This window comes from Ornithodoros turicata, chromosome 1 (assembly GCF_037126465.1).
Source record: "Ornithodoros turicata isolate Travis chromosome 1, ASM3712646v1, whole genome shotgun sequence".
Lineage (NCBI taxonomy): Eukaryota > Metazoa > Arthropoda > Arachnida > Ixodida > Argasidae > Ornithodoros > Ornithodoros turicata.
Genome location: NC_088201.1, coordinates 1333485 through 1347578, shown reverse-complemented (window position 1 = coordinate 1347578; position 14094 = coordinate 1333485). Strand labels below are relative to the sequence as shown.

Here is a 14094-nt window from a genome sequence, read left to right as displayed (position 1 = left end):
GAAAAGCAATATTGGCGAAACACTGGGCCGACGTCTGCTTCCAACCTAAAAGTTGTGGGGCCTAGCTTGCAAAAAAGCTTGGGCCAAGGTTGGGGATTGACAATGACCTCACTCGGGCCGACTTAGCCGGCACAAGCTCGGGCCAATGTACAGCGCTGACCTGACAGATGTAGGGCCGATGTCTGGCCAATAAGGAACCAAGCTTGGGTACTGATTGGGTAAACGTGGGCCCTAGAATGGCCCATGGAACAACACCTGCGCATGGGCCAACCACGGCCCGTTGCAAAAAAATGCATGACCTAACTCACTCAATTCTCTCGCGGGGTAGGGTAACGGCGTAGGGGGAGAATCGTAAAAGCTCGCAATATGCCCGAGATCACTAGAATCAAACAGGTCAGTATAAAGAAAAGAAATTGCATTTCTTTCCTGAAGAAGAACAGCAGATACTATACATCGGTTTGTCTTGCGAGCTTCCACAAATTCGAGAGTCCTGCTCGCGTGTGAGTCAAAATGAAGGGTGAGGTGTCTAAGTTTAATTTGATGCGTACACAAACAACACTGAAATGAGGAATTGCTTGTAGTATTACCTCACCATGAAGATAATGTCTCTGTTTCTTACTGCTTTTGGTTTGAGACAATCACTTGGCCAATCGAAAGTTGAACTTATGCAGTGCTACACCATTCCGCGTTCACTCTCCCCGAGGCAACATACCGAGATTGAACCAAGCTTGACAAGAGCTTGGCTGGCCAACCGAGCCGTGCTTGCACAACGAGCTCGTTTCTTGCTACAGATCTGCCCTGGCCGACGGCTTGCCAAACCTCGCTCTGCCTATCACATGCAACATATAGGGGACGCTAGAGGACCCTTTTTTTTTTTTCATATGGCGTATATGGCTCTTTTGTGACAGTTTCAACGACTACAACAGAGTCTACTGTCTCAATCTTAGGTAATATGTGCACCCCCGAGAACTGATTGAAATCGTCATAAAGAGACATCATTGGCCACTTACCTTGGTACTACGTGAAGATGAGTTCGGTAACCGACTGACGGCAAGCTACGGTGGCGTCCCGTCGGCACGGGCTGTTGGCCTAACGTCATTGGCCAGGTCCTCGCCGACGTATTTGGCAGTTAACGTTAGCCAGGCGTTAGAACATGACTGGTCCCCGACTTTCTGCCGAGAGTCGGCCGTTGGCCAATTTCAATTGGGTACTGTCCATCGTCGCAGAATGTCCGCGGGTGAGGTCATAAACGCTATCGCATTTCAATAACACTCTGCACAGCGATATTTTATTGCATGCTTTCCATTTTTTTGCATATTTCATAGTTTTTTAGTACATATCATCACCTTTATAGCAATGGGATCGCGACCAAGTCGCGCGACAACGATCAATCCATTTTTATTGTGTAATTTTCAGCCTGTAATGACGAGTGATTACAAGTTGGAATCGTTTAATGCTTTCGAAACCTATGCAGAGGAGACCCGTAGTTCCACTCGATATTTATTGCGTCTCCAGGAACGCGTCATCTGCAAAGAAAGAAAGGCTGAAAAACGTACCAGGAGTTTGCGTCGTTTTCGTTACCTCTGCTGTCGGCTTCATCTAGCCACTCATTAGGCGTTCTGAAAGAGTTTCAACATGTATTAAACCCACGGAGACTTTTTTTTCTTACTGCTGTAGAATGAAATGTACCCTCGTGGATAGAAGAAAGAGCGTTTGCCGAATCCCCTGGCAGTTGAGAGGCTCAGGCGTCGTATGCCCCGCTTCTCCCTAAAAGGAAAAACCTTTAGACGGAACATCTTGACATATGAGCGTTACCTTAACTCGTTGGCGTCGTCGTCCCAAAAGAACATGTCGGGTAGTTCTCGCCTTCCCAAGTCCCTAGCTGTGGCCATGTAACCTCGATTTCTGAAGAAAAAAAAAATCATTTTCAGAGGTCACTCGGCCCCGTGAAATATTTCCAACTGAATGACACGCGAGAACGAAATAGTGTTGCCACACGATACAAAAGTCCCGTGGCTTTTTGTCCACACTAAAAGACTCACACGGGGAGGTCCAGAGAGGCCCTTTTGCCGAATCCCCTGGCTGTGGAGAGCTTGTGGAAGGTTTCAGCTTGCGTGCAGCTGAGCAGCACGAGGCTGCTTACAAGGATTACCAGCAGCATTCTGTGGAAGACCAAAAAAAAAAAGGCTTCTTGACAAAGTTGGCATGCGTTGAGAGCCAAATGCATATAGCGTTCAATCCGCAAGTTGGCCTCAAAAATGCCCCCGCTAATTGCGTTGTGCTCTTTCACTGAACGCCGGAGTGCCCTTTCAACTTGCGACGAATTCAGAGCGGCCCGCTTTTAAGTGCCGTCGAAAGGACTCCCCAGAGATATCCGTCGATGGATCCTCTCGAGAGCACCTTCAATGGAGAAAAATGTTGCTCTGGAATCTTTCTCGTTTTCAGGACACTCCTTGTTGCAGCGACAAAAAACTCTTTCCTTCGATATTCAATTCGCTCCTCAACTTGGGTACAGCAGGACGTAACGTTCCTGTTGTCCTTGTGGCTTTCGTTGCCATACAGATCTTGCCTGCCTGCATGTATGCTATTTCATCTCCCTAGATTTACAAAGATCATCGACAGACATGTATTCGATAACAAAGTGGAATTTTCTTTCGTTTCTCACATGTTTGTTGTCACAAGCAACAAGAAGGCAATTTTTCCCAACAGCAAGAAATCTACAAACTTAGTAAGAGTTTTGCGACCACCAATGCCATTTTGATTCCAAAACAGCCTAACGTTAGTATTTGAATGTGGAACAAGTGGGAAAAGATGGTCACGCCGACAGTATTCACATCTGTGGGGGAAGAAGGAAACACAAATTTCATAGCGTCCGAATCAGCGAGACTTATTGTAGACGTTTGAGCGGAGAGGCTTTCTGAGGTGTGACAACGTGTTCTACCCCACGTTATTTAGAAAAAAATGAACAAGCATCGTTTCATTCTCCCGTAAATATACATTGCAGAAGCACTTTTGAAAGCGGTTTGGGCCGCGTTTCAGTACCCCCATAACCTATAAGCGCTATGACCAAAATCACGTACGCGCTTTCGTGATTCCAGATTGCTTCACCAACGAGGCTTTTCCTATACAAATTTGTTTCCTCGACGAGGGCAGTGTTACGATGGGGTCTGCTGCCATCAGTGCAGTACGGCAGAAAAGCTTTTAAAATCTGCCGATTCACTCGAGCCTAGGTTACAGCATCCACGCGTAGACACGCTGGAAGACATTGCTAACAATCAGAACGATCTTTGCCCTCGTCTGATATCTCAATTTCTGGGGAATTTTTTTTTCTCGCCTTACCTCATCTCATTTTTGAAATATTCCTCAACCTTCTTACAGTTGCTTCGCGACGCTACCACGGAACTTGCCTTACGTCAGTCTTCATTGGTTGTCGCGTCCAAATAATACGTCTGCTTTATTGAAACACATAAAGCGCACACCTGTTCATGTATCTGAAACTAACGGGGAGCTGACTCATTTTAGTGCCTGTGTGTACAGTACTTAGGCAGCATTTCTGCTACCTCGGTAATAGAAAAATCGCTGGCTCTTTTAAGCGCAATTTCGACATCTGCTCAACCTCCTTCTCGAAAATTTTCCTCACCTCATCTCACCTCACCTCAATCTCTCTTTTGGGAATTTTTCCTCACTTCACCTCACCTCAATGTGCGTGAGGTGAGGGCACCCTCATCTGCCTTCGTGAGGATGCCCACCTCTGCTAACGATCGAGATGAAATAGCTCAATGTCTAGACTTGAAAGGGAAATTTATGTCGCGTTTTGGGACCATGTTTTAGACAGCGTGAACAACAATACCAGCAATACGTTACCAAGTCCAAAGATGGGCCTGAGTAGCCCGGTTTCCTTATTCGGATCGCTCGAAGGCTTTATTGCCGCAAAGCATTCGATCACTGTCGCATGTATTGCCATTAGGGTTCCGAGTTTTCATTTTGGAAAATTCGGAGGGTGTTTATCGGGGTTTTCAACTTTTCGAAAATTCCGAGTTTCTCGGAGGATTAAAAAATCTGAAAAATGAACGGCGCCGATTTCGGAGTATTGCGGAGCACTCATCGCAGAGACAATGGAAGGAAAGATGTTCAAAAGCGACTGGGACCACACGATGTAACGCACGGATGTTTTAATACCCGGAGCTATTGAAGTACAAACGAGCGTATTTACACAAATTGTGAATGGTGCCCAGAGTCAAAATGAGTAGCAGCTGTGGCGAACACAGAACTGTTCCGCCCCGTGGGCGTTGGAAAAATCGGAGTTTATCGGATAAATCCGATGTTTTGCAAAAAAACAACGGGGGGAGTTTATCGGAGTCTATCGGATAAATGCGAAAAGGCCTAATTGTCATGTATTGTCGATCACTATCGCATGTTGTCATGTATTGTCGACTACAATCGCAGGGCTGAGGAAGGTGTAACTAGAACGAAAGAAATTGTTGCAGAAAGAAAGCGCGCAATGGGCGATCCAGTGTTATTATTGTGAGCTAGAATGACTGGTGTGCTTACGATGGTGATCCAATGCATGGAACCGCATGCGTGGCCGTGGCACCCGGCCACGTGGGATTGTTTACATGGATGCGCTAAAGCTCGCTGCGCGCCTTGCGGAAGAATTTTTGTGGAAATCCGAGGTACTCTTCTGTTTCGTATCACGTACTCATTTCCGTGAAATGCAGAGGTTCGCACCGCGCCGGCCGAGAAACGGAACAGTGATGTCGATGGATGGTTTATCAAGCGCATCACGAGCTCACTGCAATGTCGTTGCTTGCTCAGGTTCTCTCTCACTCTCTTGGAATTGATAATTTGTTGCTTATAACGATGATCATAAGCGATGCAACAGTGATGGCAAAAGGACCAGCTGGTACATGGCGAAAAAATGGAACCCGATCTCTGTCTGTCAACCTCGGTCTGTGCATATCGCCGTATTCTCGCTCAGCCTTTGAGGGATCCAGTAGCATTGGCAATGCGTTGGGCGTAATCTATAAGCAACTTGTACCCCGCCGAAAAGCCTCCTCAGCCGGAACCGAATCCACAACATTTCATGGTTTTAGTGAGGGGCGTTCTGGACCGACTTCATAGGCAACTGTGCTGACAGTTGTCTTAAAGTGTACGACGAAAGCCCAGCCTGAGACAGCGCAGCTTCTACCGAAATTCGAACCCGGGTCACCTCCCAGTCTAGGCACGCCATGCCAGCATAAAAGGGCACCTCACATTCTAAGACATAGCGACCCCCAGCACCAGGAGGGCCGCCGCAGCGTTTGCAGAGTTACCCTGACTTGCCTGTCGTTTCGGATTGCTGGTTTTGCTGAAGCTATCTTCCAAAATTTGGACGGCTTTGTTAGGAGGACATCTGCTCCTGAGCATTAAAGTTATGAAAGTCCTCTCTCTCTTTCTCTTTTATCCGTCATGATGTACTTTGCGAACTTTGCTCTGTGGCGGCGTCCATGAAAACAAAGTACTGGTCACTTCAGCATATGGGCACTGCACTGGGCACTTCACTTCAGAATATAACACTAAGAGCTGTTGCGCTGAGGGTGCGCCCTCGTTTCGAGAGACGCTCACTTCAGCCAGTAGGAAGAGTCTCCTCTGTTGGAACTGTTTTTGTTTTCCCGTTTGGTACGGGTACCAAAGGGAAGACTGAAGACTTTCTGTCTAAACAGGATTATGCAAGGTTTTAGTGTTTGTACACTATGTCACTGCTCTCCCCCTTTCAAGGCTCGTCAAGGCCCGTCGTCATGACCCGGTTTCAGTCGCCGTTCAGCACACCATTCATCCTAGCTCACCATAGCGTTATGGACGAATCCACGCGCCAAGTTATCCGGTCCTGGACACGCTCTTGACCCTCGCTGAACTCGAAACTGCACTTGCAGCCGCTCCTCCTCATCTGGGGCAGATCAAGTTACCTATAAGGCCCTTTGGCACCTTCCCCTGTCGGGTCGCTTGCACCTCTTGCGGCTTCTCAATGAGAGTGTGTGCACCGGACAAGTTCCTGAGGATTGGAAGACGGCCATGGTGGCTCCTATACTAAAACCACATTGGCTCTTTCCGTCCCATTGCCCTCAGCAGCTGTATAGGGAGGACGCTTCAACTCATGATTTTCACACGCCTCAGTTGGTTCCTTGAGACTGCTGAGTATTTCCCGGAAGTGATGACGGGTTTCCGCCCGGGCCGCTCACGGCTGGACTGTGTCGTCACCCAATAAGTCAGCCAGGTACAACAAGCCAAAGCAGAGGGATTATTGACTGCCGCTGTGTTCCTCGATGTAAAGAAAGCCTACGACAGCGTTTACCATTTTGTCATCCTTCAAGCTCTTGCTGCGGCTCAAGTTGGCGGCTGCCCTCTGCGGTGGATACAATACTTTTTATGAGGCCGCTATCCCTTCGTGCGCACCGGTGATGGTGACACCACAAAGCACCACGTGACCCGTGGGGACATGCAGGGCGGTATCCTTAGCCCCCTCCTCTTTAATCTTATCATGGCCTCCCTTACCCCGTTGCTCCCTGCTCATACATCCATCACGATATACGTCGACGATAACTGTATCTGGACTTCTGCAACCCGCCGAGATACGATCCAGCGCCGACTGCAACGCTCTCTACACGTGATTACAACCTACCTTTCCTCCCGTTGCAATGGCGTTCTCGCGCAAATGCTTCCGCAGGTATCCGCTCTACCTTGATGGCTCCCCTCTGACTTCGTGCCGTTACCTAGGTCTAATACTTGATCGCGACCTAACGTGGTCCCGCCATGTGAAGATGATTAACACAAAGGCGGCTGCCTCAGTTCACGTCCTCAAACGTATCGCTGGTGCGTCCTGAGGCGCGTCGTGGTCTGATCTTCAGCGCGTCCACTAGGCCTCGTGTTGGGGACACTAAGCTACAACCTCCCTCTCTTGCATGCCCTCAGCCAAACACAGGCCCGCGGCCTTCGCATTTGTCTGGGAGTACCACTAACATCAGAGACTTACTGTACTCTTGCTGAAGCACGGGAGACGCCTGTTTCCCTTCTGCGGGATGCTGATACCCTTCGGGTATATACCCGCTATCTCACCCGTCACCCTCACCACTATCTTCCACATATTGACGATGACTGCCCTGACTCAGCTTTCGGCAAGGCCATCGCCCGCCTAAAGGATCATCTTCCTTCCTCCTCAACCACTCCCTCTTACGCGCCAGCAATGTGGACCTTTGCACGTACTGATATCTGCTCCACCATCCCCGGTCTTCAGCGCAAGCGTGACACTCCCGCACCTGTAGTCCTCCAACTCGCTCTCGATTTTCTGCACTCCACGTATCAGAACCGTCGCCAGGTATACACGGACGGCTCAGTCACGGCAGACAGCTCGGGCGCCACATTTTATATCCCTGATAGTGACTTTCAGCAAGCCTTTGCCCTCCCTTACCCAATGTCCTTTATGGAAGCAGAACTCCTTTGCATCCTGTCGGCTCTACAGCAGCTGCTCGGTGTGCCGGCTGCACAGTGGGTTGTTCTGACTGACAGCAAGGCTTCACTGGATATGCTCTGTTTTCGCCCCAGCGCAATATTCACCCTCCAAGCGCTCATACTGCAAGCTCTGACACAACTGTGACGCTTCAGTGGATCCCGGATCACGTAGGCCTTCTCGGTAACAGAGCTCTCCCTGCTACCTCTCTACCCCTAACGATCTCTGCCTGTACCCTGCACATTCGCCGGTGGCGCTCTACCTCATACCTGCAGGAGTTTACTGTTCCCTGCCGTTGTAATAGAGCTGAAGAATCACCCCTCCATAGTCTTCGAATGAATGTTGCACGGACACCCGCACTCCTGTGTAAAATGCGCCAGACGAACTCCCCCAATTGCGCAACTTGTTGTGTGGAAGCCGACATTGAGCACTGCCTCTTATCCTGCAACCGGTACCTCTCACAAAGACTCGTCCTCCAACGCCACTTTGGCCACACTGCGCGGCCCGGTCCTGCACTACCAGGGGGCGGTTACGACTACCATCTTGAACTTTCTCCGTGCCACCGGCCTCTCGACCAGCCTTTAAGGCCCTTTTTGTGTGTCCCTGTGTGTTTCTTTTCTTTTTTATTGAAGGAATAGCAAATCAGCCAACGCCTGACTAACCTTTCCTCCCCAGTGTGATGCCACATAGGCTACGGAACTGCCCTGGAAGCACGGTTTGGTTGTGCTTCATAGGAGTTCCCCCAAAATAACCTTTCCCCGATCAGTTTCTAGCTTCGCTTAATCAACGGTTGGCTGCGTATGAAGGACCAAGTTTGGTCTCTTCGGAGAAATCGGCATCCTCGGCACCGAAGACACCAGGAGAAAGGCTAGATGCCTGGCGGAAGTCTACGAAGAAGATTTGCAACTTTTGGATGAACGAGGGACTGCAGTCACTTCGGGCATCTACTTCATGACAATGTCGGCAGCCCAGAACACTTCCTCTAGGCGCTGATTATAGAGAAGGGAGTGAAGGAAGAGGTTGCTCTCCTTATATATCCCTATGATGGTAAGCGCAACAGTTTCTGTGAGAGCTCATTTTCGAAATTGAAGCTAATAAAGAACAGTCGTATGGCAACCACGACGCACGGCAGACTTAATACCTCGTCGCTCTTATGCATAGAAAGGGACATTCTTAAACAGCTTGATTTTTCAGGATGGAAGTCCCGGAATGTAGTCTTGGATAGCTTGCAAGATAGTTGATGTATGCTGAAAGAGCTAAGGTGAAATACTCTTCCTAGAAATTGGGTGGCAATAAACGAACCAACTACTGTACATTGAATCTTTCAAGTACACTCTAAAGAATGATGGTGATGATGATGGATCTGGTTGCCCTATTCGGCCACGCTAAGGCGGGCAACGTCACGACTATCGCAAAGGGCGCCCTGGGCCGACTTGAGGGGGAACGCGCCTTCAAAATGGACTTCTCTCCTGGCCAATGATCATCCCGAGTGACGTCATTCTTTCCCCTGATTTGCTGTAAAGGGGGGGGGGCGTACGCCATGTTTGTCGCATTATACAGTTCATAATTGCCACAAATATGGCGTACACTCCCATTTGCATCAAATCAAGGGAGAGAACGTTGTCATGCGGGAGGATGGTTGGCAAGCAGCGTGCTATGAGGTGGAGCTCTATTTTAGTATATACAGGGTGTCCCAGAAAACGTGTCATTGAATTATAATAAAAAAACTACGCCACCTAGAATCATGCGGTCAACGGCATTTGTTCTTATTAGGTTTTTGCCAACTACTGGTGTGAATGTCATGTATGGTAAGTTTAAGTATGTAAATATTTGCGAACTGAACTCGGAAATTTGCCAAGTAAATGACACTTTTTTACCCCTCCAATATGAAGAGAACTTGTATATGAGATAAGACTCCCTATCACGTCTGTCCCGTGTGGATCTAAACCCGGTTTCTAGAATATATAGTTTAATGTTGTCAAAATTGTGACCAGGAACGTTAAAGTGTTCGACGACTGCTTTGGGGAGTTTGTTGGACGTGTCGGTTCTGTGTCCGGTAAGGCGGTTGTTCATTTGTTGGCCGGTTTCACCAATGTATTGCATGGAGCAGTCGCCGCATTCAATGCAGTACATGACATTGGAGCTTGTGCATGTGAATGCGTGGTTAACGGGGTGGGTGTCCCGTTTCGTCCACGTGTTCGTGAACCTTCCATTTTTCTGTAACCGCTCTGTAGCCTAGATCACTACGTTCACATAATCCCCTCCACACTCTAAGAAAGCAGCCATTCACTCCGGCCGTAGAAGCCCGTACGGAACCTTTCTTCCCTCCGGGCTGTTGACCCACAATTCGCATGAACCTTTAAACACGTCACACCTAACCCTTTAAATACCATGCCAATGATGAGGACGGTGCCCAGAAGAAGAACAGTCTCTGTTCGAAATATCGGCGGCTTCTGTCCTGAGGCAACTCCCTTCCTACATTCTACCGGTTCGCTTGATTTCTACCCATCTGCTTCGGTATGTAACTGTTTGCTTCGTACTAGCTTCGGTTATGTAAACTATCGCTTCCCATTTGCTTCGATCGTGTAACTATTCGCTTCGTATTTGTTTCGGCCATACAAGTACTCGCCTCGCATTTTCTCAGTTACATAACCATTCAATTCGGTTATGTAACTATTCTCTTCTTGCTTGCTTCGGTTACGTAAACTATCACATCCTATGTGCTTCGATCATGTAACTATTCGCTTCGTATTTGTTTCGGCCATACAACTACTCGCTTCGCATTTTCTCAGTTACAAAGCGATAGATTCGGTTACTTGCAACTCTTACTTGCTTCGGTTATGTAAACTATCGCATCCTATTTGCTTCGATCATGCAACTATTCGCTTCGTATTTGTTTCGTCCATACAACTACTCGCTTCGCATTTTCTCAGTTACAAAGCGATAGATTCGGTTACTTGCAACTCTTACTTGCTTCGGTTATGTAAACTATCGCATCCTATTTGCTTCGATCATGCAACTATTCGCTTCGTATTTGTTTCGGCCATACAACTACTCGCTTCGCATTTTCTCAGTTACAAAGCGATAGATTCGGTTACTTGCAACTCTTACTTGCTTCGGTTATGTAAACTATCGCATCCTATTTGCTTCGATCATGCAACTATTCGCTTCGTATTTGTTTCGGCCATACAACTACTCGCTTCGCATTTTCTCAGTTACAAAGCGATAGATTCGGTTACTTGCAACTCTTACTTGCTTCGGTTACGTAAACTATCACATCCTATGTGCTTCGATCATGTAACTATTCGCTTCGTATTTGTTTCGGCCATACAACTACTCGCTTCGCATTTTCTCAGTTACAAAGCGATAGATTCGGTTACTTGCAACTCTTACTTGCTTCGGTTATGTAAACTATCGCATCCTATTTGCTTCGATCATGCAACTATTCGCTTCGTATTTGTTTCGGCCATACAACTACTCGCTTCGCATTTTCTCAGTTACAAAGCGATAGATTCGGTTACTTGCAACTCTTACTTGCTTCGGTTATGTAAACTATCGCATCCTATTTGCTTCGATCATGCAACTATTCGCTTCGTATTTGTTTCGGCCATACAACTACTCGCTTCGCATTTTCTCAGTTACAAAGCGATAGATTCGGTTACTTGCAACTCTTACTTGCTTCGGTTATGTAAACTATCGCATCCTATTTGCTTCGATCATGCAACTATTCGCTTCGTATTTGTTTCAGCCATACAACTACTCGCTTCGCATTTTCTCAGTTACAAAGCGATAGATTCGGTTACTTGCAACTCTTACTTGCTTCGGTTATGTAAACTATCGCATCCTATTTGCTTCGATCATGCAACTATTCGCTTCGTATTTGTTTCGGCCATACAACTACTCGCTTCGCATTTTCTCAGTTACAAAGCGATAGATTCGGTTACTTGCAACTCTTACTTGCTTCGGTTATGTAAACTATCGCATCCTATTTGCTTCGATCATGCAACTATTCGCTTCGTATTTGTTTCGGCCATACAACTACTCGCTTCGCATTTTCTCAGTTACAAAGCGATAGATTCGGTTACTTGCAACTCTTACTTGCTTCGGTTATGTAAACTATCGCATCCTATTTGCTTCGATCATGCAACTATTCGCTTCGTATTTGTTTCGGCCATACAACTACTCGCTTCGCATTTTCTCAGTTACAAAGCGATAGATTCGGTTACTTGCAACTCTTACTTGCTTCGGTTATGTAAACTATCGCATCCTATTTGCTTCGATCATGCAACTATTCGCTTCGTATTTGTTTCGGCCATACAACTACTCGCTTCGCATTTTCTCAGTTACAAAGCGATAGATTCGGTTACTTGCAACTCTTACTTGCTTCGGTTATGTAAACTATCGCATCCTATTTGCTTCGATCATGCAACTATTCGCTTCGTATTTGTTTCGGCCATACAACTACTCGCTTCGCATTTTCTCAGTTACAAAGCGATAGATTCGGTTACTTGCAACTCTTACTTGCTTCGGTTATGTAAACTATCGCATCCTATTTGCTTCGATCATGCAACTATTCGCTTCGTATTTGTTTCGGCCATACAACTACTCGCTTCGCATTTTCTCAGTTACAAAGCGATAGATTCGGCTACTTGCAACTCTTACTTGCTTCGGTTATGTAAACTATCGCATCCTATTTGCTTCGATCATGCAACTATTCGCTTCGTATTTGTTTCGGCCATACAACTACTCGCTTCGCATTTTCTCAGTTACAAAGCGATAGATTCGGTTACTTGCAACTCTTACTTGCTTCGGTTATGTAAACTATCGCATCCTATTTGCTTCGATCATGCAACTATTCGCTTCGTATTTGTTTCGGCCATACAACTACTCGCTTCGCATTTTCTCAGTTACAAAGCGATAGATTCGGTTACTTGCAACTCTTACTTGCTTCGGTTATGTAAACTATCGCATCCTATTTGCTTCGATCATGCAACTATTCGCTTCGTATTTGTTTCGGCCATACAACTACTCGCTTCGCATTTTCTCAGTTACAAAGCGATAGATTCGGTTACTTGCAACTCTTACTTGCTTCGGTTATGTAAACTATCGCATCCTATTTGCTTCGATCATGCAACTATTCGCTTCGTATTTGTTTCGGCCATACAACTACTCGCTTCGCATTTTCTCAGTTACAAAGCGATAGATTCGGTTACTTGCAACTCTTACTTGCTTCGGTTATGTAAACTATCGCATCCTATTTGCTTCGATCATGCAACTATTCGCTTCGTATTTGTTTCGGCCATACAACTACTCGCTTCGCATTTTCTCAGTTACAAAGCGATAGATTCGGTTACTTGCAACTCTTACTTGCTTCGGTTATGTAAACTATCGCATCCTATTTGCTTCGATCATGCAACTATTCGCTTCGTATTTGTTTCGGCCATACAACTACTCGCTTCGCATTTTCTCAGTTACAAAGCGATAGATTCGGTTACTTGCAACTCTTACTTGCTTCGGTTATGTCAACTATCGCATCCTATTTGCTTCGATCATGCAACTATTCGCTTCGTATTTGTTTCGGCCATACAACTACTCGCTTCGCATTTTCTCAGTTACAAAGCGATAGATTCGGTTACTTGCAACTCTTACTTGCTTCGGTTATGTAAACTATCGCATCCTATTTGCTTCGATCATGCAACTATTCGCTTCGTATTTGTTTCGGCCATACAACTACTCGCTTCGCATTTTCTCAGTTACAAAGCGATAGATTCGGTTACTTGCAACTCTTACTTGCTTCGGTTATGTAAACTATCGCATCCTATTTGCTTCGATCATGCAACTATTCGCTTCGTATTTGTTTCGGCCATACAACTACTCGCTTCGCATTTTCTCAGTTACAAAGCGATAGATTCGGTTACTTGCAACTCTTACTTGCTTCGGTTATGTAAACTATCGCATCCTATTTGCTTCGATCATGCAACTATTCACTTCGTATTTGTTTCGGCCATACAACTACTCGCTTCGCATTTTCTCAGTTACATAACCATTCAATTCGGTTATGTAACTATTCGCTTCCTGTTGGCTTCGGTCATACCACTATTCGCTTCGGATTTTCTCAGTTACATAACCATTCGATTCGGTTGTGTAACTATTTGCTTCTTACTTGCTTCAGTTATGTAACCTATCGCATCCTATTTGTTTCGATCATGTAACTTTTCGCTCCGCATTTTTTTTTCAGTTACATAACCATTCGATTCACTTATGTAACTATTCGCTTGGTATTTGCTTCGGTCATACCACTACTCGCTTCGCATTTTCTCAGTTACATAACCCTAAATTATCCCTTCCTATTTGCTTCGATCATGTAGCTATTCTCTTCTTATTTGTTTCGATCATATAACTGCTGGCTTTGCATTTTGCCAGTTACATAATGATTCGGTTCGCTTATGTAATTATTCGCGAATTACTTGCTTTGGTTATGTAAACTATCGCTTCCTATTTGCTTCCACCATGTAGCTATTCGCTTGTTATTTGCTTCGATCATACAACTACTCGCTTCGCATTTTGCCAGTTACAAAGCCATTCGATTCGGTTATGTAACTATTTGCTTC

General features: G+C 46.2%; 1 protein-coding gene across 3 annotated transcripts in view; it reads right to left on the bottom strand.

Moving 5' to 3' along the window:
- Positions 1 to 1266: 1266 nt before the first annotated feature.
- Positions 1267 to 14094, bottom strand: part of LOC135396494 (uncharacterized) — a 36125-nt gene continuing 23297 nt past the window's right edge. The window contains exons 1-6 of one of the 3 annotated variants that reach the window (XM_064627503.1): positions 3340 to 3434; positions 2043 to 2162; positions 1816 to 1905; positions 1690 to 1767; positions 1582 to 1619; positions 1267 to 1526 (exon numbers count right to left, since the gene is read on the bottom strand). In XM_064627503.1, the coding sequence (XP_064483573.1) occupies positions 1501 to 1526; positions 1582 to 1619; positions 1690 to 1767; positions 1816 to 1905; positions 2043 to 2162; positions 3340 to 3344 (357 nt within the window). In that variant the 5' untranslated portion in view covers positions 3345 to 3434 and the 3' untranslated portion in view covers positions 1267 to 1500. Of the gene's footprint in view, positions 1527 to 1581; positions 1620 to 1689; positions 1768 to 1815; positions 1906 to 2042; positions 2163 to 3339; positions 3435 to 14094 lie in introns of those variants that run through there. The other 2 variants (XM_064627516.1, XM_064627508.1) reach the window with 2 other exon arrangements.